The 27,050-nt window shown below is 47.4% G+C and overlaps 2 protein-coding genes and 1 non-coding gene across 11 annotated transcripts in view; 1 reads left to right on the top strand and 2 right to left on the bottom strand.

Annotated features, from left to right (window-relative positions):
• The first annotated feature begins 95 nt into the window (after positions 1-95).
• Positions 96-167, top strand: TRNAQ-CUG (transfer RNA glutamine (anticodon CUG)). Its single transcript has one exon. It is a non-coding gene; the product is annotated as a tRNA-Gln (tRNA).
• A 3,148-nt stretch (positions 168-3,315) lies between these two features.
• POM121L2 (POM121 transmembrane nucleoporin like 2) lies at positions 3,316-7,559 on the bottom strand. The gene has a single exon (XM_028138243.2). The coding sequence runs from the start codon at positions 7,557-7,559 to the stop codon at positions 4,503-4,505; it is 3,057 nt and encodes a 1,018-aa protein (XP_027994044.2). The 3' UTR covers positions 3,316-4,502.
• A 4,093-nt stretch (positions 7,560-11,652) lies between these two features.
• The window catches only part of ZNF184 (zinc finger protein 184), a 31,603-nt gene continuing 16,205 nt past the window's right edge, over positions 11,653-27,050 (bottom strand). For 3 of the 9 annotated variants that reach the window (XM_054711896.1, XM_054711898.1, XM_054711899.1), the window contains 5 exons: positions 20,441-20,508; positions 20,237-20,262; positions 19,484-19,610; positions 19,025-19,120; positions 12,342-14,978 (listed from right to left, as the gene is read on the bottom strand). In XM_054711896.1, coding sequence (XP_054567871.1) covers positions 13,039-14,978; positions 19,025-19,120; positions 19,484-19,610; positions 20,237-20,245 — 2,172 coding nt within the window. In that variant the 5' untranslated portion in view covers positions 20,246-20,262; positions 20,441-20,508 and the 3' untranslated portion in view covers positions 12,342-13,038. Of the gene's footprint in view, positions 11,730-12,033; positions 12,238-12,341; positions 14,979-19,024; positions 19,121-19,483; positions 19,611-20,236; positions 20,263-20,440; positions 20,509-25,129; positions 26,208-27,050 lie in introns of those variants that run through there. The other 6 variants (XM_054711895.1, XM_054711894.1, XM_054711893.1 and 3 more) reach the window with 6 other exon arrangements.

Raw genomic sequence — 27,050 nt, 5'->3', positions numbered from 1 at the left:
GGAAAGGCAGACAGACTTACCTTTATACCTAGGTCAAGGGGCTTGGGAGAAAGGATTATGTCACCAAAGAGTTTAGGAAAGCTGCTAAGTATGTGGGCCCCATGGTGTAATGGTTAGCACTCTGGACTCTGAATCCAGCGATCCGAGTTCAAATCTCGGTGGGACCTTATCTTGTTTTTGGTCCTCATTTGACCTCCACTTCCTCTCTGCAACCCACTCTCTTATTCGTACAAATCCCAGCACCCAGGTTTATCTCTTATACTCACACCTCACACTTTCTGAGCTCGGTGTCTGCAGTCACCAAGCCAAAAGACAACTTTACGCTTGCTGGGCGCAATTTCTTTCTTGGGGGTGAGGGTAAGGGGACTGGGGACGGGGGGCGGGAGGGCGGGGACCTGGGGGACGGGGGGGGGGGGCGGGATCTCAAAAGAAAATACGCGCAGAAAGCATCCAAGCTTGCTGGAACTGGAAATCTCTAGAGAAAACCCGTGAATGGAGGAGAGGGAAGGGAAGGCGGCAGGCGAGCAGAGCGAGAGGAAGTTTGTTGGTAGTCTAGACTCTAGACGAAGAGTGGGGATGGGATGTTAGAAAAGGATTTACCCTGGACAATGGGCCCGAGAGAGTCGGCTGTCACTGCAGCGGAGAAAACTGTTCGCAGACCAGACCACATAGGGATGGAGCCCACGTTCGGAGATACGAGTAGGTTGACCAGCAGCGATGGTCAGCGGTCAGGGGACCTGCGGGTCCGAGTTTATACACGCTTTTCTGGTTCAAGAATCAGAGAAAGTCGATTCACAGACGCTGCTCCGACCTCCCCTCGTCTCCCCCGAGCGTGAACAAACCAGGGGCTTCGTTAGAATGAAATTATAACGTTTTATTCAAGGGTCTTAAGCGAACTGCAATTCTGGAAATACTACCAAGCGATACTCAGAGTGTTTTGAAGAAAAAGAAATGTTGAGCGTTTTTATAGTAAAACTAGAGGCCGGGTGCATGAATTCATGCACGGGTGGGGTCCCTCAGGGTGGCCTGCGGAGCTCGTGCCCCCAGCCTCGCAGCCCTGCACCCCCGCCTGGCACCCCCTACTCCACCATCCCGCCGTGACATCCCTCTCTGGGGGCCATAGGGCAGGCAGCGCCTCCACTGTCCCCGGTGCCAGCGCGTGTCAAACCACCGCCCCGCTTAAGAGGGTTGTCCACAGGATGTATGTCCGTCTGGGCATTGACGCACAGCTGAAAAGCTAGGAAGTTCAAGGCCTCAGGTTAGTTAAAAGTAGATGAAAATGATCTTCATGTTGCAGCCCTTTCTGATTTAAGTCTTTTTGTTAGCTTGAGTGTAGTCTCTCTATTCCCGCCCCCCTCACTTTTTCCTCATCAGCAAAGGTGCCCAGAACTGTGTGCCCCCTCCTCACAGACCCTCGTGGGGTGACCGACTGAAAGAATAAAGGGGTATCTGAAAAAATCTGAAAGTACATGTTGGTTAATATAAGTATCTTTGTACAAAAGGGATTATGGTGTATTCATAGTATTTTGTTTCTTGGATGCTGGTTACATTGATGGTGTTCTGTATGAGAAAATTCAGTGAGCCATACCCCGATGTTCAGGCTCTGACTATATTATTCTTCAGCAGAAAGTTTAAAACACACACACACACCAAAACAAAACAAAACAAAACAAAACAACAACTAAACACTGTGATCATCCAAAGACAGCATTATTTGGGTGAAATACAAGTTTCTAAGTGGGAGAAAATATTGCAATACAAAGGCCTCACAGTGAGAAAAAAACAAACAAACAAAAAAACCTTCCATAACTCAATAAGAAAAAGAAAAACAAGTCAGACGAAAATGTGCAGAAGATGAGCTTCCCAGACAGAAGAAGATCTTTCATTGGTCAAGGACATTGCATTTGCTCCTCATAACAACCCTGGGAAGAAACACAAGGACAAAAAATTTGGAAATAAACATATAACAAGAGTCTGAAGGTGTTTATCCATATTTACCCAATGGTTCCACTTCTAAGCTTCAATCCTTGGGAAATATGTAGATAAATATTTTAATACAGATATGTATTAAATATGTATCCAGCATTATTAAGAAAAATATTTGGAATGTACAAATAAAGTATAATTGGTTTAAAGTAACAAATATATATGAGCCTAATGCATTCACTATCATTGACACAAAATAGGCATGAAGCATATGTGTCCTCCCTAAGTGTCCTCCATTCAATAAAATACATGGAATTTTCAGAATTATATTTGCGAAGAGTATTTGTTGTCATGGAAACAAGTGCATGAGTATAAGATTAAACAAAAAGTAATATATTAAAATATGTATATGTAATATATACATATACATGTAAAATAAAATTATTTTAACAAATCCTTTCTGGGTGCCTTCTCTGGAAGGGTCAATGCCCATCCACCCAAGCTTAGTTTTTTCTATTTTCATTTTTCATCATGTGACACCATAGGACATGACACACAAGTGTCACAGGTGGAGATGAGCTGGTCAAAAACCAGCAGGACAAGCAGACTCTCAATATGGTCCCCATCACCACCTCCCATGGTCATGTGCTAGAAGCCGATCATTGTTTTAATAAGAGAGAGCTGTGGACAGGGAATCCGGAGGGCTGGTCAACCTTAATTGCTCTAAAGGGTCAGAGCTAATTACTAGATATTGGTAGTTGAAACAGCCCCCACCTGTTAGTCCTAAATTCACTGATTGGCTTCTATTGGGGTTTCCTGCCTAGGGCATATGGGTGTATCCTATAACTTTAATCTTAATAAAAGGGATGGAAAAGCCAGAGTGAGTAGTAGTCCTCCCACTAGAGTTGGACTACCGCCTGGCCCCCATTTCCCAAATTAATGCTTTTTAGCCTCTTTTCATTTGTGTGCGGCCTTCTCCAGAACCTGAACCCTGAACTGGAACCCTGAATCACACGGGACGTGAAAGGGGTTCCCACAGTCATGCCCTTGTTTGATCTCATCTCTGGAGGATCTGGCTTAACCTATTGCTTTCTTCTCACAGACTATGATAAATGTAACAGGGAGTGAGTATGTGTTTATGATTATGTGAATAAGTTCTATACAGTATCACCCATTTACTTTGCTGAAGCAACCAGCATGGATACTGAGCTGGGTTCGAGTTCTAACCTTGGTGATTTGCTATATGAGGGAGGAGAAGTCTAGACCTTGGAACCTTTTGGGCTTAAATCCTGTATCTCCCCTCTACTAACAGGCGGGCGCGGGCAAGCTTCTTAACATCTTTCTGCCTCCAAATTGACATGAGTTTCACAGTCATTTCTACATCATTGACTTACTTAGACAATTTTTATTTTATCAACCAATTTAAAATGGCTTATTTTTCCAATGAGGCCTCTTTCAAGGTATCCATAAAACAAAACAGCAGAGAGATGTCTACAGGGAATCAGTCATTCTTGTCTCTTTTTTTTCTTTGGGATGATAAGCAGTGCTAAGGAACATGTCACAGCTCATTCATAGGCCTCTCATTGGTTACAGAGCAGAGCCCAGTCCAATATCTGCTCTCTTTTGTTTTCTTCCTTTGTTCTCAGGCCCAAGAGACTTCCTGTCCTCCCCAGACTCCCCTCCCCCACCCCCGGAGACAAGAACATGGAGGAGTGGTTTGAGGTACAAATTAAAAGGAAAATGAGATGTAAGCTTTGGTTCCCTAACTGCATTTCTTGCTCCTACTGGAGGCAACATGGCCGATGTTGTAGAGGGAAGAATGGTTGCACCACCCTGCCTGTCCCTGCCTGGCCCTAGTTCTTCCTGACAAGTCATCCCTTAAAGCCAAAAACACTTGAAAATTGGCATTTGTAGACACAATGTGGTGCGATTCGACTCTTCCAGTGAGGTAGGCCCCAGACTTAGGTTCCACAGGTAGGTCTGGTCATTTGTCCTCCAAACTCAGCTGAAAGCACACATAGCAGTCCTATTAGACACCGTGAAGAAGGGTCTTTGTGTATAGACTGGAGAATGGTGGACAAAGAGGCAAGGCCCACCTGCCTGCTCCACGGCTGGAGGGTCACTGGTCAAGAGCTTCCCTTTTCTGGAATGAGGAGTGGGCTCTTCTTCCAAGAATGAGGACTCAGCGTCCCCAGGGACCAGAGAAAGGGACCCACTTCTTAGAGGCAAATAAAAACTAAGACTTTAAATCCATTCCTACTCCCAAAGATGCAAGAGGGTGGGGCTGTGCCCGCTACCTTCCTGGCATGTTGGTTCCCAGGGGAAAAGCAGGTGATACAGAGAGGAATGGGCAGGGGGAAGGAGGGCAAGAGTCCAGAGGTCCCACCCAGTTTCTTTCTGCTGTCACCACTAGACATCCTGATGCTCCACCTTCTAGGATATAGATGAGGACCCACAGGTGAACATAAAGCTCTAGCCTTAAATCTGGGTATTTTTCCCGTTAGAAAATTAGAGGATATGGAGGCTCTTCCCAACAACACAGAGGTCCGAGTCAGGGTGAGGGTGAGGGACACAAGCTATTTCTTGTGGGCATGATGCCTTCGGGAATGCCCTGGCTCCCGATTCTTTGGGTTTTTTGGTTTGGCACCAATGGAAAATGAAGGGACTGCTGATCTGAAAGACCCTCTCCCAAGGGAGCCCTGGGCAGGCGGAGAGGGAATCCCTAAGCCAAAGCTACTGCCCGTCTTAACTGGTCTGGGGACAGGGAGGCTGTGAGCAAAGGGGGCCATGGGAGGGCCTCCAAACATAATCTTTCTTGTAGAAATACTGGACCTCCCTAAGGCAAAAGGGGTGTTCTGGGGGGTCATGCCCTGGGTGTTCTGACTCCAGCCTTTTCCAAAGGGTGTGACGGTATTTGTGACGCCACTGGGCATTGCTCCGATGGAGAACACTCCAGAGTTGGAGCTCATGTCTGGGACAGTCATGCTGTCCCCAGACTCCCCACAGTCCATAGGGGTCACTAACCCCCCAAAGGCAAAAGGTCGTGGGGCTGTGCTGCCAAACACTGAGGTCTGAGCCCCAAGCTGGCGGGTCTGGGAGACAACCCCAAAACCAGTGGCACTAGCTGGACCAAAGCGAAAACCTGCTGGGGTGCTGCCTGCACCGGTCTGGATGCTGGCAGGGACGTGGAAGGTGGAGGCAGAGGGTGTCCACACCCCGAATGCTGACCGTGTGGGGCTGCTGAAGGCTGGCTGAGCTGGAGTTGGGGTTGGGGTTGGGGATACCACTGCTGAGTTTCCTAAAACAGAAGAGCTCTTGAAGCTTGGGCTAAGGGCTGGTTGGTGGGCCCCTTGCCTTTGCCCACCTGAAGCCCCAAACGCAGGCTGGGGCATGACTCCCAGGGATAGTGGGAAAAGTGGCTTTGAGCTTGAACCCAAAGAAACTGTGAGTGCTGAGGTTGGGTTGCAGATGCCCGATGACAATGTGGGCTGGCTTGGGGTTACGAGGGCTGAGGCCGACAGAGGGCTGCCCTTGCCCTTAAAATGGGCAGTGCTTTTCCTAGGGGATATCTGGGCAGTGCTGGGAAGGACCTGGCTGAAGATGCTGACTGCATTTACCATGGGAATGGTAGAAAGCTGGGGAGCTGGGAAAATGAAGCCCGTGACTGGGTTTGAGAAGTTGGCCCTGAAGGCATGGGAAGCCCCAAGGGGGAGAGTGTGAGAAGCGGAAGCGTCAGAGGAAGTGTTGCCTACGGTCCTGGTAACACCTGCTCCACCAAAATCCCGAGGTGGCTTGAAAGAGGAGTCTGTGGGTGTGCTGACTGGGGTGGTGGAGGTGGCTATAGAGCTGGTCTTGCCCAGGTTGTGGAAGAGGTGGGTAGCAGCAGGAGAACCTGGAGGAGAGGTCTGCTTGAAGGAGAAAGGCCTCGTTTTAAGTGGTTTGATGCTGCCAAAGACGGGCTTGAAGGTGGGCGTTGAGAGGCCTGGAGGGGTTCGGGCTGCCGTTGTGGCTGAGATTCTGGAAGGTAAGGAGACTCCGGCCTCATTGTTAGGGGGGGGCCTCCAACTGGGCTTTGATGTGGGGTCCGCAGACACGGCAGCAGGCACTGCAGAGGCAGAAAGATGGTGAGCTGGTCCCCTCACCACACCAAACACAGTCCTTTCTGTTGAGGGTGCTGTGGGGGTGATGGCAGGTGGGCCTGGGGGCCTGGGAGACGTGTCAGCCTGACAGGTTGAAGGTGGCCGTGTGGTGTCAGTGACAGATGAGGTGGGAGGAACAGGGGTCAGAAGGCTGACAGCAGCTGTGGGCTCTGAGCCTGCAGAGGGGCCTGGACGGGGTTCTGGCCGGGAGCACCTGGGTGGGGCCAGCAGGCTGGGCGTCTCCAGAGGCGAGTGGACCACACTGGTTCCCTCTCCCGCAGACATTGGGGAGGCCCGTGGACCTGGAGATGCCACCTGAGGATCTGTGCCCTCGGCTGGAGCGGTGCCTGCAGGAGACCGGGTGCGGGACAGGGAAGGCAGAGCCGTAGACTGAGCGTCAGGTGCAGGGTCTGCGGTGGCATCCGTTGCATCCTTCTTGGTTTTGTTGCTCCACGGAAGCCCAGCTTCTGTCCCCGAGGCCAGGTCCTCAGCGGGGACTGCATAACCAAGCTGCGGGGGTGGACTCAGGGACAGCGGAGGAGCAAGGCCAGCGCGCAGCCGTGGAGTCTCCTCACTTCGCGGCCCGGGGCTGCCGGACGATGCCGGGGGCTCCTTCGAGGCCAGTGGGCCTGGCGAGTGCCGCTGAGGACCGCTTTTCCTTTTCACCGGCCACTTGGGCATCTGGAGGGGCGCGTGTCTCTTCCAAGGCTCGGAGAGGCCTCTGGCGGAGCTGTAGGAGCTTGTGATCGCGTTTCTTTTGGAGCCGAGGGGGCCCGCTGGGTGTGAGCTGGCCAAGGAGCTCAGGGAGCAGGAACTGGGCCTCCTGTTCAAGCTGAGGCCCAAGCTCAGAGGCCCAAGGCTGGGCACGAAGGAAGCGAGGTTCCCACTCTTCCCCAGAGGCTTAAACGCAGATGCTCTGGCCTCGGGGCTCCCCCTCTTGCTGTCCGGCCTCTCAGGGGCCTGGGACGGCGGCTCCTCCAGCCGCAGCCTCACTTGCTTGGACTCTCTGAGGACCCGGAGCACGGTCTCCTTTGCATGAGGGTCTGGGGGCTTCTCCGAGGCTGAAGCCCCTGCTGGGCGGATGGTCTGCGCCGGCGGCCTGGCGGGGAGCCCTCGCTGAGCCAGAGGAGTGATCTTGATGGTCACGGGGCTCCACACAGCCCTGGGGTGCCGGAGAGACCAAATGGTCCGCTTCAGGTAGCTTTCCCACCAGTCCGAGGGGAGCGGCCCCACGATGGAATTCTGGGGGCGCCGCATGGGGAAGCGCCTCCAGGCCTCGTTCGCGACCCACGAGGCGGGGTTGGCGGGGTCCCAGTCCCGTGGCCTCCTCCCCGGTCGGAGCCGCGGCGCAGGGTGGGCGCGATGGACGTGCTGAACCCGGTGGACCTGGTGAAGGGCCTGGGAAGGCTGGCGGGTCACGGGCCTCTGGGGCAGGTCTGCACCCGCCTCGGCCGGGGGTGGCGGGGGCCCCTGTTTGCCCAGGTAACCGCCCATGCGGAGAGCGAGGCGACTCGGCGACTTTGAGGACGGCGTCGGCCTCAGAGCTTTCCGACATCCGCCGACTCGTCCCGGCGCGCAGGGTTCGGTGACGGTTGGGATCCCGGCGCGAGGAAAATGCGAGGGTGTTGGGGCGCCCCGCAACCGCGGGCCCCGCGCCAGTCGATCAGCGTCAGCGGGAACCGGGGCGCGCGGGGCCGCGGCAGCCCCGCAGGCTCTGCGGTTTGGGGGCCTGAGCTATGTGCTAGGACAAGGAGAGGAGGATTCCAAGGGGGAGCGAGGAGTGAAGGGCTGGGCCCGTGCATGGGGGGTGGGGTGGGGTCTGGAGTACAAGGCGCCGGGTCCCCAGGCGCTGACGGCAGACGGGCTCGCGATCCCGCGCGGGTCCCTGAGTCGGAGCCGGGAGACCAGGACTGGACACCGCGCAGCAGGATGACGGGCGTGGCGCGGTGCGCCAGGTGGGGCCGCACGTGGCGAGATGGCGACGTGGCTGAGCTCGTGACCGGCGGTGCCTTCCGGGGCTCCGTGGGGAGAGGAGGCCGCCGGAGGCCCTGCCCGACTCAGAGGGCGCGCCGTGGGAGGTCGGCCGGGATGCAGCCGCTGGGAGGCGACCCAGGGTGAGGCCGGGAGCTTGTCCTCCAGGCAGAGGACTGGCACCTGCTGGTTGCAGGAAGGCCAGTGCGGAGGAAAGGAGGCACAGCCCATCGGTCCAGTGCTCCTGGCTGGTCCTCTGAGTCAGATGGGGCCTCCTCTCCCCACCCAGAGCCTGAGTCCCCGAAGGCACCGCCGGCCGGTCCGGAGCTCGGTCACCTCGCCCTTCGCCATGCGCGGCCCCGCCGGGCGCAGCAGCCCGAGCGCCTGGCTGGGAGCAAAGACGCGGGAGGCGGCCACACCTGCTTTGGGACTGAGTGGGTTTCAAAGGGAACTCATTCCCCAACGACCTTCCTTGAAAGAGTCGGATTCAATGCGTGCCAATTGTATTATTAGAAGGAACTTCTTTCGTCATCTTTAAAAGTTATTTGGCTTTAAAACTTCGAGAATGTTAGTCACCTAGTTGATCCTGGCTTAGTGAGCAATTGAGCCTCAAATTCAATGAGACCTTATGTATTTGCATAAAAATCGGTTATTTGGTTTCTCTACAATAATTGTATCCAAGTTGTTCGCCTATTTTCCCCTTTAAAATATCTATTTTCTGATTTTAAGGAGGATTTAGAAAAGAGTATTTTATTGTTTTTATAGTAAATGATTGTAGACAATCTAGTCTTCATTCAGCATATTTTTGTAGCCAGTTTTTATTTTTTTCCTTTTGTTTGTAGCCAGTTTTGTAAATCAGTTTACTTTGTTTCTTAAAATGGATTGTATGGATTCATTCCATTTTCTTCTTCAGAAACATGTGCGTGAACTTGAAGTGGATTGATTCTGTAAATGACACCCATCGGCTTGCAGCTGGACCCCGCAGAGTGAGGGCACCTCGGGGGTTCCAGGTGCACCGGACTCTGACGCCCCTTTTAATTTGGTGCAGTATCTGGCCGGGGAGCAGGACCCCCTCCGTCCTGGCCCCGTCTCCCCGGATGCCTCTCCCAGACTCACCAAGGCCTTTACTTCAGGCTGAAAATTCTTTCTCCTAGTCAGTTCATGGGTGACTGGAGGACCACAGGAGAGACATGGGGAAGGGCAGCTCCTCCCTTGTCCCTGGAGGACTGACTGCGTGTGGAGGCGCCTCCTTCACTCCCCGGAGGACATTCAAAGAAAAAGAAGTATGTTTCCTGGATTTTCCAATATATAGCAAAGCTGTGCAGAATACCTTGTACTTACATGTCAAGTAGTGTCAGGTAACAGCTTTTTTCGAAAGTCTGGCCCAATAAGGGACATTCTTTGTTTTGCAGGAATGTCCACCATCCCTGGCCCTCAATCAGCATGACAACCAGAAAACTCTCACAAATTCCCAAAACTCTCCCTAGGAGGTGGTACTGCTGTTATAGAGAAGTGCTCTAGTGATATATTAGCATAGGATCTGGGCTACAAGAATAGAGGCCAGCCAACCTGGCAGGAAAACAAGTTCCCATAAACTATGCAGCTGGATTTTAGTGCAAGATTCTAAATAAACTAGAGGCCTGGTACATGAAAACTCATGCACTGGTGGGGGTGTCCTGCCCCCTCTCAGTCTGGGAGCCCTCAGGGGTGGGAGGCGACCCGGACACCAGGGGAAGGCAACGCCCCATCACACATCTGCTGCTGCCACTGCCAGCTGCAAAAGCCCCAGCCAGCCCTGGTTACCTGAGCCTCGGGCGGCCCTGGGTGGCTGGACAGCTGCCATCCGAGGCTTGCCTGTGCTACGGGCCGGCCCTGGGTGGCTGCAGGGCTGAGGACAGTCAATTAGCATATTCCTCCTTATTGGCTGTGGGCATCGCCATCTTTGCAACGTTGTGAGGGTCAATTAGCATATTCCCTCTTTATTAGATAGGATTAGAAATTCTGACTCCTCAGTCAACCCAGTGGTAGGATTCTGGTGTTCTCAATTTCCAGCTGAAATGCATGTTCTTGGCAAAGCTGGACACAGACAGCACCACCACAGTGGTGCATTCTGGGGGTCCCTCAGCCGGGCCTGCACCCTCTTGAGTCCCAGAGCCTCAGCTGGACATCCTTAGTGCTGCTGGGGAGGCAGGAGAGGCTCCCTCCACCACCACTGAGGTCACCAGCTGTGAGCCCAGCTTCTTCATTGGTCTGCCCCCTGGTGGTCAGTACATGTCACAGTGACCAGTCATTCCTCGGACTGGTGGATTTGCATATTAGCCTTTTATTATATAGGATAATTGTTGGGTGTAAAAATATGAGTCAGGAGGACTTGCAGGAGACAATCAGATAGGCAAGCTGAAATGTCCACGTGGGCACCAGAGGAATTGGCTAGAACAGTGATTGGCAAACTGCGGCTCGCAAGCCACATGTGGTTCTTTGGCCCCTTGAGTTTTTAGCAAAGGCCAGCTTAGGAGTACCCTAATTAAGTTAATAACAATGTACCTACCTATATAGTTTAAGTTTAAAAAATTTGGCTCTCAAAAGAAGTTTCAATCGTACTGTTGATATTTGACTCTGTTGACTAATGAGTTTGCCGACCACTGGGCTAGAAGATCAAGGTCAGGACGAGTTGTGGTTTGCCCTCTGGTTCCTCAGTAGAGATGCAAGAGCCTACATTGCATTTGAAAGGGGAATGTCTATTTTTTAAGAAAAGTATGGCCAGCCTACTGGCTCAGGGGTTGAACATTGACCTATGAACCAAGAGGTCACAGTTGGATTCTCCGTCAGGGCACATGCTGGGGGTTATGGGCTCGATCCCCAGTGTGGGGCATGCAGGAGGCAGCTGATCCACTATTCTCTCTCATTGATGCTTCTCTCTCTCTCTCTCTCTCACTTCCTTTCAGAAATCAATTTTTACAAGTGATTTTTAAAAAAGAAAAGTAATGCTCTCCTAATAATAATGATTTCAGGTGACTAGGTGGGGTCAGAAGGAATCAGAGATGGGGAGGGTGGTCTGTCAGCTTTAAGAAGAAAATCTCACTGTGGCTCCGCTGCTGCTGCCTGATGTCTCCACGATGACTCCGGAGGCAAGGCCAGGCGCTTGGCGAGGCCCTGCAAGAGGGAGAGAGACTCCCACGGTGGGTGGGGAAGGCTGCGCACCAGGCCGGACCCCGCATGCTGAGGGCGCGTCTGGCCCTTCTCGGGCCCCCTAGCCAAGGCCGCCTTGTGTGTGCCCTTTTCACGGGAGGTAGCTCCCAGGAGTCGAGGGGTCGAACCACCAGCCTCCCCCAAACCCCATTCTTTGCGAGGTTTGGGGGCCTCCGTGAAGCCAGATGCCCCAAAGAGCCCGGAGGGCGCGCATCTGGCTGGGAGGCTCCACGTGCAGGGCTGCCCGCCCTTCTCCTGGTCCGCCTGCTCCGCCCCGAAGTAACGCCTGGGGCGCATCTGCCCCGTGAGTGGGCCCTGCCCACCCCCCACAAGCCGGTGTTTCTTTTCCTTTTCAAATATTAGTTCACTAACTTGTTAACGTGTGGATTCTGGCTATGGACAGACTTCTTGAGGAGGTCTGAACCCAGTGGGGTGGCGGAGGAGCGCGCTTTTCCTTCACCGGAGGAGGCTGCTTCAGATGCGCTGATGTCTTCTGTAATGAAACTGTTTGTGATACAAGACACGTGATTATGCACTCTTGATCTTTAACAATGATTAATGCTTTCTGATACAGCAGTTTGGAGATCTAAATTCAGGTTAGTACTTGGTTTTAATGAAGAAAGTGCATTGTTGGCTATGCTTGCTAACCACGATATTCATTTTCCAATCCCATTTTTATGCAAAGGTTTGTGTTTAATTCTGCTAGTGATTTTCTGTCTTTCCTGGTATGAATTAGTTGTTCTTGTAAACTAATCAGAGCATCTTGCATTAAAATTTTGTAACAATGAAAGATAGAAAAAGGACTATAGTTATGAACTCCAGGTGTCTGATATAGTGTAAACGTGAGCTTGGAGTTGTTGAGGAATAGTCCTTTGCCCCAATTCCTAGTTGATGGCTTTTTATGCAGTTTTGGGAGGTAGAGGGGCAGCTGGTGATTAATTTAACTTTTCCATCCCATCAAGGTCATCTTTTGTCTTTACTCTCCCAACACATGTTGTCTTTTAAAATTTCCCTGTGAAAGGAAATGGAGATGGAAAGGAAAGGCAGTCAGAGGATGAAATAATTTAAGGGGCTGGTGGGCCATCAAGACACCAAGTCCATACCTTTTGAGGACTTAAAAAGAACTTTAATATAATCTGTGGCCCAACATTTGATTTTTTTTTCTTTTTAATTTAAACTATGAAGCTGTATACCAGGCATGATTTAGCAATAGTGTATAGTTCCTGAAGCAATTCCACTATGCCACTAGGATCAGGTAACGCTGGTTTGAGCTCTAGGAGAATCTCTAGAGTTGTAATAAATTAGAATGTTAAAACATACTAGAAAACAATAGGAAAGTTCAATACTTGTGCTAAGATATTACATGCTACTGAATTATTAACATGAGGGTATTTTATAATTCTTTTTATTAAATAGGAACCAGTTACTCAAACAATTTAAATGCATTAGAACAGGAGCACAATAGATCCCTAGTTGCTGAAGTGTAAATGCTTTCTCTTAGCAAAACATGCACAAATATATTCTAGATGCAACACAGCAGAACCTGTTGTATAGTAATCCTATTCAAGATATATTATGAGTAGACTGAATATAAACCTCCAACCAACCTTTGAAATCATCTTCTCCAAATCCCTCATTTCACAGAGGAAAATGAGGCTTGAAGCAGTGGAATTTTCTAATGTTACAAAGTAGCTTAACATAATTGATTACTTGAGCCCAATGCACTTTCCATTCCATAGTGTGACAGTAAAAAGTTAAAACAAGTTAAGCAGTTTCTCAATCCATCCTGGTTCTTCGGTACTTACAAAGTCAGTCATATGCCAGAGTGCAGCCTCTGATGTTTGTTGAGAGCAGAACGATACCTGAAGGCTTTTCCACAATCATTACATCCAAAAGGTTTCTCTCCCGAATGAACCCTCTGATGCTGAATGAGGTAAGTGCTCTGGCTGAAAGTTTTCCTGCATTCATTACAGTTGTATGGCTTCTCCCCAGTGTGAGTGTTCTGATGCTCAGTCAGGTGAGTGCTCCGGCTGAAGGCTTTGTCACATTCGTTACACTTATACGGCTTCTCTCCAGTGTGGATTCTTTCATGCTGAGTCAGATGGGAGCTCTGGCTAAACGCCTTTTCACATTTATTACACTGGTAGGGCTTTTCTTCTGTGTGCGTTTTTTGATGCTGAGCAAGAGATGAACAATGTCGAAAGGCTTTGCCACACTCACCACACTCATAAGGCTTTGCTCCCGTGTGAATCCTCTTATGTTGTGTAAGGTGTATGTTCTGGTTGAAGGCTCTCCCACATTCATTGCACTTGTACGGTCTTTCTCCAGTATGTATTTTCCTATGCTGAATAAGGGATGAGCCATAACTAAAGGTTTTCCCACATTCATGACACTGATAGGGTTTCTCACCAGTATGAATTCTTTCGTGTTTAGCAAGAGACGAACTCCGAATAAAGGCTTTCCCACATTCCTTACATTCGTAAGCTTTCTCTTGGGTATGAGTCTTCTGATGCTGGTTAAGGTTTGAGAGGTAACTGAAAGCCTTCCCACATTCACTGCATTCAAAGGGCTTTTCTCTGGTATGGATTCGGCGGTGCTGTGTAAGGGATGAGCAGTAACTGAAGGCCTTCCCACATTCATTGCATTTGTAAGGTTTTTCTCCAGTATGAATTTTCAGATGTTGAGCCAGGGATGACCAGTAACTAAAGGACTTTCCACATTCAGCACAATCATAAGGTTTCTCCCCAGTGTGCGTTTTCTGATGTTGAGTGAGGTTTGAGTGCTGACTGAAGGCTTTTCCGCATTCATTGCATTCATACGGTTTTTCACCAGTGTGAATCATATGATGACGGATAAATGTTGAGGGCCCATTGAAGGCCTTCCCACATTCATTACACTTATAGGTTTTCTCTCCAGTATGGATTTTTTGATGTTGAGTAAGGTGAGTGCTCCTTGTGAAGGTCTTATCACACTCAGCACATTTAAATGGTTTTTCTCCTGTATGAATTTTCTGATGTTCCATAAAGTGGCCTCTCTGGCTAAAGGCTTTTCCACATTCATTACAAGTATATGGCTTCTCACCGGTATGAATTCTATGATGCTGAACAAGATGGGTCCTCTGACTAAAGGCTTTCCCACATTCCTCACATTTATAGGGTTTTTCTCCCGTATGAATTCTTTGATGTTGAGTAAGAGATGGTCCCTCAATGAAGCCTTTTCCACATTGATCACATTTATATGGTTTATCTCCAGTATGAATTCTTTGATGGTTTATAAGGTTTTCGCTCCTGCTAAAAGCTTTCTCGCATTCATTGCACTTGTAAGGTTTTTCTCCAGTATGTGTTCGCTGATGGCGAATAAGCGCCGAACAATAACTAAAAGCTTTCCCACACTCATTGCACTTACAAGATTTCTCTTTTTTAACTGGTTTTAAATTCTGTTTGGTGCTTGTTTTAGTAGCAGTCTCTTTTGGAGATACGTCCTGTTGTGGTACTAGGTTTGAACTAATATTGATGCTTTTTTCAAAGTCATGATTTACATGGTCTCTCTCCAAATGTGGTATTGTTTTCTCAGTTATTTTTATTTCCTTTGGCAATGTCTGTTCATTTGCCTGATGCCTCTCTAGACTTTCTTTAGATAACCATGCTTCTGAGGAGTTAGAACTCCAAGACTCATCACTTTTGTGTTTTTCTACTACTGCCTCTGGAGATGGCTCTGGGACTGATAAGTTATTTTCTGGTCTTGTTTCCCAGTCTGAAAGAAAAAATAATGCCAGTATTCTCTGAATAGAGGGGTAAAAAACAAATAATAAATAAACTGCTGTTTGGAAATGACCTAATGAAATTAAAGCCCGCAGGATATTCTGAGTATTTTCAAAAATAGCCCTATTATTTGAGGAGAAATTTGGAAGGAGTTAAGGAAAGTGATATATAAATAAAACATAAAAATAGTAACAGAATATCTAATTCAGTTTTTTTAAAAAATATATTTTTATTGATATCAGAGAGGAAGGAAGAGGGAGAGTGAGATAGAAACATCCATGATGAGAGAAAATCATGGGTTGGCTGCCTCCTGCAAGTCCCCCACTGGGGATCGAGCCCACAACCTGGGCACATCGAACCTGGGACCTTTCAGTTTGCAGGCCAAAGCTCTATCCACTGAGCCAAACCAGCTAGGGGTAATTCAGTTTTATATATAATCTCTAAGAACTCGTAAGGAAACTCCATTTAAGGAAATTATTAATTTAAAGAGTGACAGAGAGATAACTAAGAGGAGACACACATAGACTAAGAGAAGGTACTCTGAACTGAGATTTCTCACCAATGAACAACAACACAGAAACTAAGAACCCTGATGTCAAGACAGAACAAACAAAAAAGACCTGGCTAAAGCTGCATGGATTCTGGCCTGGAACACTGAAGTAACAGTCATTTCACTGCTAAAAATGGGAAAGTTGTAAATAGTAGCGGAAATAATTTAAGGGGGAGGGGAGGACAACAGTTTGACTCTAGGTGTTCTGAGAATTAGGAACAGAAATGGAGACTATAGTAGTATTTATGGGGGTGGACACCAAAAGAAGCAGAATAATCAAGATCTTGAAATATAGGTTAGGAAATATCAACTCAAAAAATAAAGGAAAACAATAGCTGAAGCCATAGGAATGTATGTAAGAAAAGAACACAGGTGAGCGTGTAGGGTAATGGGATGAATAAACTGCCTAATGAAAGAAGGCAGTTTATTAGCAAAGAAAACAATAGATGAAACAAAAAGAAAAGTACATTATCAGGAAGTAGAGTTACAGTACTGTACTTTCTACTCTGGGGGTTAGGGTGTGTTTTTCAAGTCCCAAGAAAAGAAAGATGACAATTAAATGAAGCAGGGTAGTCAATGTTAGCAGATTCAGTCAAGAAAAAAGACTGTTTGCCCTGACCCAAGTGGCTCAGTTGGTCGAGCATTGTCTCATGCACCTAGAGGTCACCAGTTTGATCCCAGTCAGGGCACATGCCCAGGTTGCAGGCTCAACCCCAAGTAGTAGGGGTGTAGGAAGCAGCCGATCAATATTCTCACACCCATGTTTCCCTCTCTTCCTTCCTCTCTCTCTAATACCAATAAAAAGATTTTAAAAAGAGGCTGTGTTTTAAAAATCTGTTAACAGGAAGGTATAGCAGAATGAACCTGAGCTGCCAGCCCAGCCACTATCACTGTCATCCCTGCAAGCTCAAGCAGTGAGGCAGACCACACCTGGCACCGTGGGGCGTGGTGCCACCTGTGTGAGAGCAGCAGGTTCAGAACAGCTTCCCAAGCAGGGACCAAACAATCAAAGCAACACAGGCTTTGGGAAATATCCATCAACGGAAGTGACACTAAGAAAGACACTTGTACAGCAGATGGCCATGAAGATGACCTCAGCTCCTAAAAGTACTTCACAGTGGAGGACTGGAGACCATGGCATCTGATGCTATTAAAGGAGAAAAGGCCCAGGCGAAGGAAGCGGCTGATCTCCAGCCCTGGCTGGAACTCCAGTTGAAGACAACAAACTGTGACCTATGCTATCCACACTGCCATGTCTTCCACATGAGCAACAGTTACCAGAATATCAGGGGTGGGCAAGGAATGAAGGACTGAGAAAGTTCCAGAAGGCCAGACTGAACAGCACCACAGGGACTGCACAAAGCCATTTCCACTTCACCACATGGAAAGCCTATGGGCACTGAGTGATAATTGGGGGTGTTGACAACCAGCAGCTAAGGAACACCATGGGCCAGTGAGAAAGACGACACATCAGAATATGATCATGACTCTGCAGGGGCCAGCTCACAAGGCAGCCTAGAAAGGATGTCAAGAAAGAGGGTAAGAAAAACCACACAGACAGGGCCCAGGACAGTGCCATCTCAGTGTAGGTACCATCACAACTTCAAATACCTGTACGGATGCTGGCAGAACTATATATCAAGTTACAGACATGAAGCATCCAAGTCACCAGCTAAGGATAAATCTGCTCCAAATGCTGAAGACGGCAGGACCAGGGGCAAGCTTGCCAAGACTGTTGTCAGTGGCTCACTTCCAGCAACAAGAAGTGAACAAGAGACTGGAACTAAATACTGCAAGGGATTGTCTTCTGCACACCGGAATTATCTACATTATCTGTGCAACATGGGTGTATTATTTTTTTACCTAAATATAATCTCTTTTTGGTAATGACTAAAGCATTAAAAAAACACTAGGATTTATTTTTCAATACCTTTTTAAGTATTTTAAAATTGTTTTATATGTGCTCATTTTGGGATTTTTAAAGACTTTTTAAAAAATATTTTTTAAATGATTTCAGAGAGGAAGGGCGAGGGTGAGGAGGGTGAGATAGAAACATCAATGATGAGAGGGAATCATTGATTGGCTGCCTCCCGCACGCCCCCTATTAGGGATGGGGATCGAGCCTGCAACCGGGGCATGTGCCCTGGACCAGAATCGAACCTGGGACCCTTCAGTCCACAGGCCTGATGCTCTATCCACTGAGCCAAACCAGCTAGGGCTAAAGACTTTGTTTTTAATTCATAATAAAACTTGGAAGAAGGGGACGGGGTAGAAGTGGAGGAGAATATAGGGAGCATAATGATGGGAAAAAAAATTTTTTGAATACATACACCAAAGACAAAAAAACAACAACACAAAAGTTAATAAGTACAAAGTTAATAAGTCTCTTATTTAAAAATATATTAGTTTTTTAAATTGCATTCCATGAAACCATATTCTAATGTAAAGGTTATAAAGGTGCAGTGTGAAAAAGGATTCAGGACTGGGGGAGGAGAAATGTTATATTCTATGCAACTCTGTTGAAAATTCATAATACCCAGCTGTATATTTTAAAACTCTATGAATGGTCCTCCAATAATTAACTTGCTAAAATTTAAGCTAATCAGCACTTTCCAAATTTGAACATGGCATGATTTTTTTCCTCCATAAAAAAGAACCTCTGGTGGGTGGGTGGGAAGAGATTAACCAAAGAACTTGTATCCATATATGCACAACCCATGGACACAGACAATAGTGTGGGAAAGGCCTGGGGTGGGGGACAAGTGAATGAGGGGAAAGGGGACATTTGTAATACTTTCAACAATAAAGATTAACAACAACAACAAAAAGAACCCCTACTCCCACCTCATTCTCTCTGGAGTGTTCTCCCTTACCTAGAGTGACTAAGTTTGTACGTTTTCCAGGATCTGGTCTTTGAAGAGGTGTTTCTGTGCAATTTTGGAATTAATGCTTTGCAAAGTATAATTTCAAGGATAGTCTGGTAAAGGGACAGAATCAGAAGCTGATATTAAGAATCACACTGATATTAAGAAAGGTATGCAATCACTATTGCAGTGTGTGGATGGGAAAGCAGGGGGGCAGACTGGATGGTAGCCAAATAGATTAATCATGTTGAATGAAAGTACTTGGAAATTAAGGTTACCTACTTCTGTTTGAAGGTACTAATAATACAGCCAGTAACTCAAAAGAAAACTGTAAGGGCTAAAAAGTGAAATGATAATCATGAACTGAGGTTCCCAAAAGAGATGGGAAAAGATGGAATCCAGAACTAGTTAAGAGGTTACCTTTACAAAAGGTAGGAAGGGTACCTTCTCTGAGGAGTATAAAAATAGAATATGTGTTGAGATAGTGTTTTGACAAAGTATAAGGGAGTCCAGGTGGCATCCCATTTCTCCACAAGAAGCAAGTACATCCACATTTCAGACATGAAATCCTCGTCAGGCTGGTGGTTGGGTTAATGACATTCATCTCCGGGACCCATTACTTACCTCCAAAGCCACCCACTGGAATGCCTGGCTCCACACTCCACGGCTCTGTCCCTTGCTCTAACTGGGAAATCACATCAGGTTTGGAAACTTGGAGTCCTGCTCATGAGGAAGAAAACAAAAGACAGGTACCTGTCTGCAGTAAAGGCAAAGTGCCAGGTCAGAATTCCTTTTCACCACGTTGTGTCAAGAGGAAAGGACGTGTAGGACTGATCCAGTGGGAATGAATAGTATATCAAGCGTCAGTGTTACAAATTCCCTGACATGGTATAATTTGGGAACTGATCTGGGTTCAGAAAAATTATTAGTCTGTCCTACTTGCTAGGAGAGAGAAACCTGTTTAAAGCCTTTCAAAATTAGGAATCCTTGGTTCCTTAACTTAAAGGCAAAATTCACCTAAGTACAAGATAACCCCCTTCCTCCTTTATACCCTAGATATTAACTCAGAGACATCATCCTTACCTATAGAGACCAGGTGTGTGTAATTTTCCAATGTCACATCCCTGAATAAATCTCTCTGTACAGGATCCAGCTGTTTCCATTCTTCCTGGGTAAAGTCCACCACCACATCCTTGAAGGTCACTGATTCCTGAAATACCAAACACATTTCTGCTGGACCACAAAGCATTTACCTAGGAAAGGGGTAAAGTTAGCAATACTGACAGGGTAAGGCAAGCCATGGGCTATCTGAAAAATGATTCTGATATTTCCTCCTTTGTAAAATGAATATGAAAACATAAACCAAAAGGTTGGGGTTTTATTCTCGGTCAAGACACATAACCACGTTGCAGATTCCATCTCTGGTTGGGGCATGTACGGAAGGCAACCAATTGATGTTTCTCTCACATAGATGTTCCTCTTTTTCTCCCTAAAATCAGTAAAATATATCCTCTGGTGAGGGTAAAACAACAACAACAACTAATGGTTCACAATGATCTATAAAATAAAGCTTTCAACTTCTTATCTAGACATTCACGACCTTTCATATTCCAACCTTGTTCAATCTTTTACCGTTTGCCAAAATAAATCATCTTCTCCAATTTTTTATGAATCCTGTATAACACCAGCTAATTCTTATCTGTTAACTTTTGTTCATAATCTTTATCCATACTCACAATCTATCTCAACTCTCCGACCTTATTTGTCCAAATATCCATCTACATCTTGTTCATTCTCTATTTTCCACAGCATTCACTTTGCCTTTTAAATACTTACTTGCCACATTGAAGCATGCCAAACTACTAACAAACAAGAAGAAAGTGGTAAATTCATTAGATAAGCTGGAGAGGCAGAACTAGGAAGAACATCAGATGGGAGCCCAAAACAACATTGTTTTTTGGATAAATATACCCCCACAGCAAAAGAATATACAATCCCACCCTAAGGGCTGAAATGGCATTTCAGGAAATCCCAACTTACCTGAAAACTGGCTGATGGGAGTATAGTATGTCCCCCTTGGACAAGGGCAGATACTGGAGAGGGCAGATCTAGGTGAGGAAGAAGAAACCAGTGAATATTGTCCATCATAGCTGCCTGCCCCCAGCAATCTGTAAAGTCCACTTATTTTTCTATTTGAAAATAACAGGAATTGTGCCATATCCTTTAATTCAAAATTCACAGAATCCAAAGAAGAATCAATATAATTGCTGACTAGGGACCTGACATGAGAAGGTAAATGAGAAGGTAAATCATTACTTTAAGATTAACAATTTTGTCTCTAGATACTTACAGCCATATGGATCATACAACTCAATCTATGTTCCTATTAAGTGGGACAAAACATTTCTGCTGCTTCCTCTGTTACATAAAAAATATGAATAGCCCTGACTGGTTTGGCTCAGTGGATAAAGCATCGGCCTGCGGACTGAAGGGTCCCGGGTTCGATTCTGGTCAAGGGTATGTACCTTGGTTGCAGGCACATCCCCAGTAGGGGGTGTGCAGGAGGCAGCTGGTCAATATTTCTCTCTCATCGATGTTTCTAACTCTCTATCCCTCTCCCTTCCTCTCTGTAAATAATCAATAAAATATATATTAAATATATATGAATATATCAGACTACTTTCCAAAAGTCTTCAGAGGCCTTTTGAAACTTTGCTATTAATGCAAATTAAATGTCAGAGCAGTGTATACTACTTATACTCCTTACAAGAATGTCTCAAGTTAAATGGACGTGGTCAATACAACTGCTGGTATCAGGGCAGGAATTCGGGGGCAGCTTTCTCCCAGATAGCCGTGCTCGCAGGGTCACTGTTCCTGTGCTGGGACCTCCCCCTTTGCAGAGCGACTGGCAGCCATATCTGAGTTTCCATCAGCATGGTGCACACTGTTCACTCTACCCGGGTGATTCCCTGAGACCCCGCCCCATCCTATTTGCAGCCCCACCCAAGCTGTTTGCAGTGGCTTTTCCATAAGAATGGCCTGTCCTGGCTCAGGCTTCAGACTTTTAAAAAATCTCTTAAGCAGCAGCTGGCATGAGCATGCCCCAAATCTAGCAATAAGAGGCCCAGGCACCAGCCTGCCTTGCTTCACAGCTGGGCCTCACCTGGGCACTTCCAAGCCCACCTGGTGAACTCTTTGTGGCTCCTGCTGGGTGGCCCCAGGCAGTGACTGACTTTGTACCTCCAGGGCGGCCCCAGAGCCAGTGGACAGCTTCAGACCATAGCAGATTACAACTCTACAAGTCCACAAGCGACACCCTCAAGGGGCAGACTCGGTGAGCACCAAAGCCCCACTGAAGCAAGTTCTGCTCCATAGGGGTGTTTCCTGCACAGCAGCTCTCCCACTGTAGTCACAGCTGGTCCTCACAGCCAATTGGCTTGCAGATCAATTCCTCCCAGTGACACCAACAGCAATCAAGGCTCAACTACAAGACTGTACACACAGCCCACACAGGGGAGCACCTAGAGTGCCCAGCTCAGGTGAGTGAGGAGGCTGAACTACTGGCCCTTATAGGACACCTACTACCAAGGCCACTCTGCCAAGTCGGAAAGACATAGCAGCTCTATGTAGGGGGCGTGCAAGAGGCAGCTGCTCAATGATTTTCATCATTGATGTTTCTCTCTCTCCTTCTCCCTTCCTCTCTAAAATTATATATATATATAGAATTGAGACAAATATAAGGTATAGCTCAACTTACATAAGTAATATAAATAATGTTAAGACTTCTAATGATATTAAAGAAATCCAAGAAAATGACTGTATAATTATAGTTAGGTTAAATCAGTGGTCGGCAAACTGCAGCTCGCGAGCTGCGGTTTGCCGCTCTGTTGACTAATGAGTTTGCCCACCACTAAGATAGGGGCTTAATCACAAGGAACAACAACAGCCTGTAATTATTGGAATCGAGAGTCTAGATCAGTGGTCGGCAAACTCATTAGTCAACAGAGCGGCAAACCACAGCTCATGAGCCACATGTGACTAGCGAGTTGCAGTTTGCTGACCACTGGGTTAAACCAAACCTGACTGCATAACCATACCTAAAGAATGTAGACAGTGACAATGCAGAGGGAAGTCTAAAGGGACATGTCACAGAGCTCTTTGCTTACCCTGACCTGTTTGGTGACATGTAGGAAGAAATAGAAGGAATATGTAATAAATCTGCTAGTTACATAAAGTTGGAAAAAAGAGTTAAAACAATAAGTAACTACATTAAGATTCTTATAACTATTTGGACAAGCTGGAACAGTTGGCCAAAATATTAAATAATCATAAATGTGAAGTCCTGGCATTAGGGATAAAAAAACAATTCTATTACACAAAGTTCATTGCAAGTTATATAAAAATGATCTAGGGTTTACAGCATAATATCACTAATTTTTAAAATCCAAATACAATCTGATACTAAACCACAGAAGTGTAATCCAAATTGAAAGTAGTACATTATACTTTTAGTATTTTTGAAAGCACATCCACTGAACTATGTTTCATTTTTTTTTTAATATATTTTATTGATTTTCCACAGAGAGGAAGAGAGAGGGATAGAGAGTTAGAAATATCGATGAGAGAGAAACATCGATCAGCTGCCTCCCGCACACCCCCCACTGGGGATGTGCCCGCAACCAAGGTACATGCCCCTGACCGGAACCGAACCCGGGACCCCTGAGTCCACAGGCCGATGCTCTATCCACTGAGCCAAACCGGTTTCGGCACTATGTTTCATTTTTAAGAAGCACGCTGTCATTGCAGTAGAGTTTCAGAGAAGAGGTCTCGATAGCCTATGTAATAAAAAGGTAACATGCAAATTGACCCTCATGCTATCACACAAGATAGCCACCCCCTGTGGTCAAAGATGGCTGCCACAAGATGGCCGGTAGGGGAGGGTAGTTGTGGGTGATCAGGCCAGTAGGGGAGGGCAGTTGGGGGGACCAGACCTGCAGGGGAGGGCAGTCGGGGGCAATCAGGCCGGCAAGGGAGTGGTTAGGGGGTGAGCAGGCTGGCAGGCAGGCGAGCAGTTGGGAGCCAGCAGTCCCAGATTGTGAGAGGGATGTCCGACTGCCAGTTTAGGCTCGATCCCTGGGATCAGGCCTAAACTGGCAGTCGGACATCCCCCGAGGAGTTCCAGATTGGAGAGGGTGCAGGCTGGGCTGAGGGACAATACCCCCCCAATGCACGAATTTTGTGCACCAGGCCTCTAGTACCACATGAACAAGCATCAAAGGAATGAAGGCTATTCTGCTTAGAAAAGAATTTGTGAATAGGAGTTGTAATAGCTGATTTGACATGAGAAGGACAGCAGTATGAGAGTGAAAACAGTTTTGCTTTGGGGACTCCAAGAACTAAGATGAATGCAGAAGTGAAGGAATAGGCACTTCTGTCTAACATAAGGGATTGAAAAAGAGAGAGGAGGGAAAAGTCCACACAAAATGGAGAGTTTAATGCCACACTCCTACAGGCATCAGCCTGGATGGCCATCTCCCAACCATATGTTAAAAAATGGTTTCTTGCACTGAAAGAATGATGGCCAGGATTTTTTTCTGACTTCAAGATTATCATTCTGACCTATAATAATAAACACGTAATATGCTAATCAGACTGACGTCCTATAGGAGGACTTTCTGGACAAAGCCTGGACTGCGAGTGCGAGGGAAGGGGGCGGGGGCAGGGGGAGAAGGCCTACTCTCGCACGAATTTCATGCATCGGGCCTCCAGTATTTAATAAATATGTCATATGAGGATCACAGACATTCTGCATCATTCCTCCTTGTCATTCCCCAGTCCTAAGGTGACCAGACGTCCCGCTTTTGGCAGGACAGTCCCGATTTTTAACAATTTGTCCCGTGTCCCGCGGCGTTTTAAAAAAGTCCCAATTTTTGGAAAGAATGCACGACAAGCTAGGGAACGGTGGGAGAACGGGAAGGGAATATACGGTTTTCGGCGGCCATGTGGCTATTTAGCCAGGATAAATAATGCACTAAAAATTGTGGAATACGCGCTGTCCTTACCAGGAACTAATGCTGTGACTGAACGCGTTTTTCCTACAGTAAATAAAGTGTGGACATCAGAAAAATCACAATTAAGTGTTGAGACTTTGAAAGCCATTTTATGTGTGAAATATAATTTAACAAATTCTTGTGAAAAAGAATTTGGAGAGAGACCATGTAAACGATGACAGCAATCTACTAAAAAAAATTCACTCAAATGAGAAATATGCCAAAGAATAAAATAATACTATACATAATTTTATTTATTTATTATATTTTTAAATTGTACGTATGTTGAAATTTTAAAAAATATATTACAATACTATTTTTGCTTTCTATGAAAATTTTTGTTGCTCCATATAGACCAAATTTTTAATCAAGAACCCCCCTCCCCCCCGGTCAATGGTGTCCCGCTTTACCAATGTTAAAATCTGGTCACCTTACCCAATCCCCAAGTCTCTAAGTCTCATTGGTAGCATGAGAAGGTAAATCATATGGATCATACAACTAAGTCTCTCCCTGCAATGTAAATCGGTCTCTTCCCTTGATTCTTAAATATAAGGTTTCCTCCTTCCGCCTCTTCCAGCTGACAAGTGCTGTACGAGTATTTGCTCTTCAAGTTATGACTGTTCTTTTGCCTCCATCATCACGCCCCCCATCCCCCACCCACCTCCGTGGTCCCCACTACCTTCCATCTCAGGAGCTCATCCCGTTCCTCTGCAGCCCGGTCGCCAGGGTTTCCCAAGCAGCGTCCCTCCAGTGGGTCCTCCGTCTGGGGCTCAGATATCCAGACACAACTCTGAACCTTCACACGCGCTCAGGATGGCTGGCCTAGGGGACACGGGTGGGTCAGCAGCAGGCGTCACAGTCAAACCTCCGAGTTTTGCGTAGTGGCCAGGGGGTCCTTGGAGAGAGAAGCGCCGGCAGTGGCACTCCCGCTGAGCAAAGCAGGCAGCTCGGTTCCAGGTTCAGCCCAGGACTAAGAAACCCCTCGGCGCCTCCCCTGGAGTCGGGCCAGAGGCGCCCACAGGACTTCCCCTTCCCTTCGGACCCTGCGGGCTGGGATTCGGGACACACACCTGTTGCGGGGGCAGAAAGCTGGAAGGTGGCCCAGCGGGGCGGGGCCCAGCTCCGTGCTTCCTCCCGGGGCGGAACAAAAGAACAAAGCCGTCCGCGGGATCCGGGCGAAACCGCCCGCCTGAAGCTGAAGGCGGCGTGGGGCGCCCCCTTCCAGGACTCCCCAGCTCCCTCCGCAGAGGCCTTTCCAAGCAGGGCGAGCAGGGTGACGTCACGCGTCCGGAGAGCTGGCGGTTGCCATGGTGATACCTGCGCTTTCCTCCAAAGCGATCCCACAAGCTCCGATCGCTGGTTCGGAAGCGCCGGGAGGATTCCCAAACCCAGAGCGGCTAGACTTGCCCAGCGCCTACCTCCGTCCCGGTCTACAGTGGCTTCAACGGCCACTTCCGGTCGTCTGGAGAGAGCCCGCCCCCGTTCGAGGGTTCGTTAAAGCGCTGGTGGACACACAGGACTACGATTTCCAGAATGCTCCACGCGCTGGCGCAGGACTACGATTCCCAGGATGCTCCGCGCGCTGACCCATTTCCCTGTGGCCTCGCCGCCGGGCTAAGACCCTGTCCCGCGGGCCTGCCTATCATTTGCCCTGAAACGCTCAGGTGGAGGTGTGCATTGGAGCGCGGACTCTCGAGTTTGTGGATCGGACAGATAAGAAATACACACTTTCACGCATATACTTTTAAAAAGCAAACATTTCGCCATGCATTAAGTACTGTTAAGACCTGTCCTGCCCTCTATTCAGTGTTCTATTCCTTTGTTTAAAAATTCTGGTCCTGACCCACTCTTGCTTTTATGACTCCCAAATGTGTCGTAACCCATATTTTTTTAAAATGCTGAAGGAATCGTGAGGTGGCGTCACCATGTTTTGCCCGACTGTAGTGCAGTGGGACGTCGGTGGGTTTTTGTATTTTTCAACACGTGGCCTACTCATTTTACTGCGCGTGTCTGCGTCCACAGCACTTGGACAGGGGCCAAAATCAAGTGACGCAACCTGTTAGTTGACAGAACTTAACTCGGAAACCCTAATAGTAAGTGGACACAAAGATGCAGTCAAGGAAAGGTAACAATATCTAGAAGTCTCTTAAGAGCAGATTTCCGGGCGGGGGCAAGCGGGCAGGGGGTCCTGTAGAAACTAGAAAATGTAAAGAAACAATTTGGTATTCTCAATAAATTGCAAGAAAACATGGCATAAATGAAACTCGAAAGAAAGCTGTGAGAGAACACTTGAAATAAAAGGACACGAAGTGAAAAGGAATACAGACATATAGCAAACATTTAAAATGCAGCAACAAAATTAAAGTTATACTGGAGAAGAACTGATGCTGTGGCAAAGTGAATCAGTTGTGTGTAGGATAGTCTTTTATTTATTTTTTTAAAATATATACTTTATTGATTTTTCACAGAGAGGAAGGGAGAGAGACCAGCTGCCTCCTGCACACTCCCTACAGGGGACGTGCCCGCAACCACGGTACATGTCCTTGACCAGAATCAAACCTGGGACCTTTCAGTCCGCAGACCAACGCTCTATCCACTGA

Source organism: Eptesicus fuscus, chromosome 22 (assembly GCF_027574615.1).
Source record: "Eptesicus fuscus isolate TK198812 chromosome 22, DD_ASM_mEF_20220401, whole genome shotgun sequence".
NCBI lineage: Eukaryota > Metazoa > Chordata > Mammalia > Chiroptera > Vespertilionidae > Eptesicus > Eptesicus fuscus.
The sequence above is the reverse complement of the archived record's forward strand: the minus strand, read 5'-3'. Positions and strand labels throughout refer to the sequence as shown.

Bases quoted from the DNA above. Each gene is read 5' to 3' on its own strand.
- POM121L2 (XM_028138243.2), bottom strand. From the start codon at position 7,559: ATGGGCGGTTACCTGGGCAAACAGGGGCCCCCGCCACCCCCGGCCGAG.